The sequence below is a fragment of the Trachymyrmex septentrionalis genome, unplaced genomic scaffold (assembly GCF_001594115.1).
Source record: "Trachymyrmex septentrionalis isolate Tsep2-gDNA-1 unplaced genomic scaffold, Tsep1.0 scaffold189, whole genome shotgun sequence".
Classification (NCBI taxonomy): domain Eukaryota; kingdom Metazoa; phylum Arthropoda; class Insecta; order Hymenoptera; family Formicidae; genus Trachymyrmex; species Trachymyrmex septentrionalis.
The window spans coordinates 321592-328971 of record NW_017305061.1 but is presented as its reverse complement, the minus strand read 5'-3'; the positions used below and the strand labels follow the sequence as shown (position 1 = coordinate 328971).

Genomic DNA, 7380 nt, shown 5'->3' with positions numbered 1-7380 from the left:
CCTCTGAGAACATTTTGTACCACCGATAAACGTTGCTTCGGTCCAAGGTAGCTTCACCATATGCCACAGTCAACATTCGGAATGCGTCCGCGCACTTAATTTTGTTTTTCACACAAAATTTGATACAGATTCTTTGATCCATTTTCTGGAATAGACAAAAATTGAAGACGAGCCAAAACACGTGCAAGCAAAGCAGCTGTCGAAAATTAACTGAACATTCAAAATGGTCGAACTTGTCGGCATAAGTGAGAGACATGAGTACCAACATAACGCCACAAAAAATCGAAAATCGAATATACGTAACCCACGGAAATTCAAAATTCGCGATACTTTTTGAACAGACCTCGTATGTTCTAAGTTTGAAGCAAACCGAAACGTACAAGGAAGTTTTTTTGTATCGACATAATAGTACAATATATTATGTGATATATTCGTTAAAATTCTTGTTATAATTGCGCACCAATTTCCGCTGTATTGACACTCTCATTGCCTTTATATTCTTTGAGTCAATGTACAAAACTCTTTCGAAATAAAACAATATAGTTGCAACAACCTTCCCAGCTAACAACCGATGTCGGTGACCTTCATTTTTAATTGCTTCTCGTTCTTCTAAAAATTGTTTGTGCCACGCGTACATTTGAGTCTTCTTATGGGTGTTGTCCCGAACTGTGCCTTAAGCATTCTCAAAATTTTAAATAATTTTACGTTGTAAGAAACTTGATAATAATCGTTGCGCAATGGATGAGGATACCTCTTGCTCTGGCATCGTGATACTAACTAAAGGAGCCGTAGTGTGGAGTCCTTCTCTATGAGGAGGATTTCCTTTAGGCATCCCTAACGCTTAGAAGCCGCATCCCTTTCCATTCACCTTACGGCGTACAAAAATAATTCCGATTTATATTTGATTCACCCTCGTATAATCAACTTTGATAATAAAATAATTCATGCGTATTTTGTTAAATACGAGTAATAGTAATATCATTAGTAGATAGTTAATCGTTTAAAATATTTATATACTTTTACATTTAACTTTGCTAATTTTCATATAACAACTACTGTTAGTATGCACTGCAATCACACTCATGAGCGTGGCACAACTTCGTCGCGCGTTTGTAGCTAATACTCTTTAATCTTAAGAATTTTTACAATGAGAATTTTTGTCTGGCCTTAAAAGAACGCTACAGAAAAATTGTTTTTACGCGGCCACTTCTGTATACGGCGTGAAATCTCGAAACCGAAAGTTGAGCGCCAGGCACGAGTGAGCGTGCCGCTCTTTCCTGAAATTAATTAGAATATTTTCGAAATAATATTCTACTGAATTACGAACGTCAACGGCTTTCGTAATCGACAATTCAGCTCCGAAAATGGCAGAGGAGGTGGTTCATGGCTGAAAATAGAGGATAGTTTGGAGGAACGAATAAGACGGTTGCAATAAATGAGACAGTAATTAATAATAGTAAAATATAACATATATTCTGTGAATCTCCGACTCTCGTTCATACACGCTCGATGAGTCATGACAATAACAATGAGACAAGTAAAGAGATGTTTTGTTATCATAAACACAGCGTGATCTCGTGCTCGTCCGCGGGGACTTCGAATCGTCAGAATTGCGGAAATTAATGACGAACACCACATTACAGAATTCCGATACAAGCGAGACAATAATTACGCGACAATACTTAATGGAAATGACCAAGTTGTGGCTTAGGCGGACGCGGAAAATTACTATCCCGAGAATATCGCAACGAGTCGTCATGGGAGGCAGCGCGCTCAAACACTATTAACGCGAGAAACCTGACGCCATAGCAATTTCACACACGTTTCACATACAAAACCGACAAGGATAATTACACGCGCCTCCCTGACATGGAAATTGGCGACCTTACAATTCAGCGGCGCTCGTCTCACCCCAGTAATTCTCCTTTAAGTCTTCGGTATCATATCCTGGCTATCTTAACATCCTACGTCCTTCACACGTGTCTACGCAGCTTGCTCGCTACAGTACAAGTACCGGGCGCTGATCTTTCCGGGGGCACGCAGTGATTGCTATTTCCACGAGGGGCCTTATCGCGTTTAATTGGTGCGCGAATAGCGTGAGCCATATCATCTGCGTATCCTGGCGCGTTCTGGCGCGCGGAATTCGACTTGGCAGCAGGATTTTCTTTGGCCGCCTAGGAGACTCTCCCGGATCTTTGCTATGCGGGAGATTACTCGCATCCCAGTAGTCGGTGCCTCCGCTTCCGACGTTGGTTCCAACCTCTCAAGGGAGGTCTCCACGAGCTCCGTTGTAGAGTCTCTCGCCGACACTTGGGCGCAGTGGCCATCCCCGGCTGCCACCCTCGTTATTCCTCTTTTATGTGCTGTAATATTATGTAATGGAACGACAGGTTTTGGAACAAAGCAAAAATTATTAAAATATGGAGCGATATCACCTGTGTGCTCTCCTCTTTTTAAGTTGCTGGTGTTGACCAATCCGTCTTTAATCGTTCCTCTTCTGAATCTGGCAGTTTTCTTTCTTTATCGCGGACCGGTGAGACGACGCAAAATTCACAAGATCACAAGGGGGTCGCCAATTATCCTGTAAAACTCGCAGCACGATAGCGCACGAAAGAACGACAAAAACTGATACAGAAAATCTGCAGGACGCACAAATATACGAAATAAACGCGAAATAGACGAGATAACGTTAAAAAGTGTCCGCAGATAAAAGCCCGACTTCTAAAAGTGGAAGGACACAAGATGTCAGAGTTGCGCTGTTCGATCAGGTCTTACCCTTGTGACAGATGGAACACGTCACGTCACAACACTGATCTAGTACACATAACAGAATTCGCTATAAGATTTTAGGGAAAGAGGGAGGAGTATTCTAATTACCGGTATACTTTTTTAAATTAACGAATTAATTAAAAGGTATTTAGTCAGAATGGAACATCCTGTTATTCATGTTTCCTGGAACGATGCAGTTGCCTACTGCAATTGGATGGGAATGAGATTGCCAACTGAAGCAGAATGGGAAGTTGCATGTCGTGGTGAACTCTCTGATAGACTTTATCCTTGGGGAAATAAACTAATGCCAAAGAATCAACATAAGTAAGTTGAACTTATATTTATATAATCTTAATTTGGAATTGTAATTGTGAAGGAGATGGGTTTCCTCACTGAATTTGATGAAATTATAGTCTCATTCGACGCGTTTTTGCGTGAAATGAACAAATCCGGTAGAAAAAAAGTGTCGCTCTGCAGTCTGTTCCGGAAAGCGAGAAGTTGATTCCTATTTAGGTTAGGAAATCTGTCACATTCATGCCAATACTGCGATATGAGCATGCGCTGCGGTCATCTTCTTAATTCATGCTCTGTGACCTCGTGAAGAACAAAAATTATATTAGAAAATAATTTATATTTTTAAAGTAGAGAATTTATTTTTAAAGCAGAGAATTTGTATTTATAAAGCTGAAAAATTGTGTCATTAAAGCGGACAGATACTTAAACCACAGCAGGAAATATCTACAATAAATCTCACCAGAGATTTTGAAGAGGAAGAAATTAAATAGTTGTTTTCTTGTTTTAATCGGTAGTTTTTCTTAGCTTCTTAGTATATTCCTCGGATTTGGTTTTCTGACCCTATTTTTTGAGGGGTCATAGTATCATGAATATCCATTTAACTTTAGAGCCTCTTCGGGCAGCAGAAGGCTCGCTTATGTTTTTGCATTTAGTAGTAGTTTACATTCTTATTCTTTAGAGTTTGTCAACACTTGAGTGGACCTACAGTTTAATGCCGAATTCGAACGGCGAATGCGAAAAATCGCGTATTTGGGGCGCAGGTGGGATCGAACCCGAAGCCACAGATCACGAGTCAATCCCATTGAGCGGCGAGCCACTCAGCGTCTCGACGGTTTGGGGTATACAAATATTAAATTAGAAAGTGCTACAACATTAAGGGAGACACTTGGAAGTAATGAAAGCAATAGTTTTTTAATTAAATTTTTTAAATTAAATTTTTTGATTATAATTCGAAAACGAGAAGCGATAACGAAATATGACAAGAGAGTTTTTTGATTGCTGCCGAAATTCTCTACAAAATAAGCACCTATCGAACTTTGAACTATGAATAGAACTGAAGATACAGCGATTTGGAGATGAGTTTGTAAAAACGGCAAAAATGGCTATTTTTTCAGTTGCCTTCTGCATCGTTTTGAGTGCATCAGAGAGTTAAAAATGACATTAGATAATTTAACATATACATCTTACCTGAAAAAAATGAGCTTAAATTCAATTTCATACAATTAATACTTCCAGAGATATCAAAGTATACACTTTTTTAACAAAATTAGTTTTTTTTTTTTTTTTTTTTTTTTCAAATATTATCATTTCAAGTTTTTTTTTGTTTCATGTATATAATGGTATTATAATTAACAAATTTAACAGTGATTAAAAATACAAAATGACATTAAAAATAAATTGCTTTACATCAACGATGCAATGTAGGAGAGACGGAAGTTATATGTAACAGGGCTATGTAGTAACTATTTCACAATAATGATTATAATCACTTGCTAATTGTTTTGTTTTAAAAAGTAAGAAATTTTTTCTTTTTATTGAAAGGTTGGATTTTTCCTGCCAAGAGAGAGACAGAAAATGAATTAATAAAAGAATTGACTGTAAGTGATTATGTATACAACGTAAAGCGAACAATCTCAGTATTACATTGCATTGTTGATATAAAACAATTTATTTTTATTGTATTACTGTTAAATTTTTTAATTATTATATATATAGGAAACAAAAAAAACACTTCAAATGGTAATATTTGAAAAAGACCGAATTTCATTAAAAAAGTGTTTACTTTAGAGGTCAATGACTCTGGAAGTATTAATGGTTTGGAGTTGAATTTAGATTCATTTTTTCAGGTAAGATACTGCTTTAAATCATCTAAAATCACATTTAGCTTTCTGAACATTCAGAACGATGTAGAAGACAATAACTGAAAAAAATGCCTATTATTGCCGTCTTTTTCAAGAAATTTCACTCATCTTTAAATTACTGTATCTCTAGTTTTATTCATAGTACAAAGCTCGATAAATATTTATTTTTAGGGAATTTCAACAGCAAAGAGCTCTCCATTTTTCGTTATTTTTTCTCGTTTTTGAGTTTTAATCGAAAAAAAACTTTGTTACTTAATTACTTCCAAGTGCCTCCCTTAGTGTCGTAGCACTTTTTTAGAGTCTTTTTATATTCAAATTAATATTGTCGACGATTGGCCTTTAACGCAAGCGCATGTTGATCATAAAATATGAAATGTTACTACAGCGTATGCTCGCATGGCAGTATCTCTTGATGGATTTCCTACCTGACAAAACATTTTTTTTTCACAAAATTGAAGTACTCTTGAAATCATACTTTTGTTCAAAAAATTTTTTTCTATTTTTTATTGTTTGAGATCATAAAAAACCATCATGCGATGCCGTCGCATGCATGATGGAAAGCTAAAATTCTTAATTCGCATAATTATTAAAAATTGTCGTTAAATTTTGTGTGTATAAAATAAGTCTTCAAAACTTCTAGTACGATTACAATCTTTAATGGTTTTATCGTTTTGTTATTTCTAAATAGAAAAAATTTATTCTATACACATACCGCTGAGAATGGCTCATCGAATTTTCTAGAAAACAGCAAGCGCGCACGAGAGCAGCGCTTAGATGAAACGTCGCATGCGATCACTAATCACGCTCGGGGATTTTCTGTCGCGCATGATTAGTACGAATCAAATGAAGAGAGAGAACCTGAGCTGCCAATCTTGCTCTTGTCACCCGGGTGTCACCTTAAAATTTCAATTGTTGGCGAATTTTTAATGGCAATTAGCTGAAAGAGGCTTCGTGTCGCGTAGACAATACGTAGGCTGCTAGAAAAGTTTCTGCAATCTAGTACTTTCAGTGGCACCAAACGTTCTGCTACTATCATATCCGTAAAATTAGACGTTTTTAACCTATAATTCAATTGACAGTTTGTACCCAAGCCAACTATTTTTGTTTGCATAGTATTTTAAAAGAAGTTTTGTAAGAAAATGGAAATTTCGCGAGAAAATTTTCGGGCAATGATTTTTTATGATTACAAATGTAATCTAACTCCGAAAAAATGCATCGATCGACTTCCTTTGACTTTTGGAGACTTTTGAAGCACCATCCAATAGGACTGTTTATAATTGGTTTGCCGAATTCCAGCGTGGACGTACCTTTTTTAGTGATGAATTCCGTGAAGGTCGTCCATCCACGTATGTTGTTGCCACTAATGTTGATGCTGTGCGTGAAATGATTGAGAGAGACCGGCATATAACATACCGCGAGATTCAGGCATTCTTAGGCATTGACATGAAAGCAATACATACAATTTTGCATGATCACTTGATTTTTTATCCAGAGTAGTATATTGGTAGCCATGGGGCATCACAACAAACCCCCTCCACGTCTCCCTCTGGCGCCATGGGCCTAGACGGGTCAGTCAGCCGAAATGGCGCGTTCTGATTGGCTCGCCCTATACTCACCCAAGATTTGATTGGTTCGCCCTATACTCATCCAAGATTTGATTGGTTCGCCCTATACTCACCCAAAAGGTGATTGGAGAGGGTGGGGGGTAGAGTGTCTTAGACGAAATAGAGGTTTGAAAAATGGTGAGTGGGGATTTGGACTTCAGCATTCTTTGTCGCGCGGCTAGAGTACGAACAGAGGGGGGATGAATACCGGTCTAATCTTATGACGGTCGCTTTTGTTGCCGCGGGGGGGCAACGTCTCCGACGTGTAGGCGATTCGGTGAATGTCTGATAAAGGAAATCTTATACGGAAAATTTGTAGGTCTAGAGAGAGACTTGCTTTTGTTCGGAAGAATTTTGGGGGAGAGGTAAAACAGGAACACGTTCAGCAGTTGCGGCGCGTCGTCTTCGAGCATTACTTTAAAAAAAAAAATTCTTTTCTATATTTAGTGTATTTAATGTACATTATCTGAGTCTGTAATTCGGGGAAAATGTATCTAATGTAAATGAGGATGAAGGGGTAGGAGTAAGAAACAAGGCAATATTTACAAGTTTAAAAATGTTTATTTTAAAAAAGATATTACATGAAATAGTTATTTTATTTTTTTAAAAGAGTACACGTTTGAACATGACGGCATACAGCATGAGAATTTACGAGTTTATGTTTACAATGAAGAAAAATTTTATGAAATAACTGTACAATCAAACGATCGTTTCGCTTACAATCAGAGGTAAACAGATCAAGAAACTGATTAAGATTATAGCCATTACACAAATAATATAGAAATACACAGCAGTATTGTCCGCAAGTTTGAGAAAGTATTCCTTGCAGCGTTGTCGTATTCCAGCGATAC

At 37.3% G+C, this 7380-nt stretch overlaps 1 protein-coding gene across 1 annotated transcript in view; it reads left to right on the top strand.

Moving 5' to 3' along the window:
- LOC108746716 (sulfatase-modifying factor 1) overlaps nt 1-7380 on the top strand; it is a 41859-nt gene that overhangs the window by 4616 nt on the left and 29863 nt on the right. The window contains exon 2 of the mRNA XM_018483649.1: nt 2922-3093. Coding sequence (XP_018339151.1) covers nt 2922-3093 — 172 coding nt within the window. The remainder of the gene's footprint in view (nt 1-2921; nt 3094-7380) is intronic.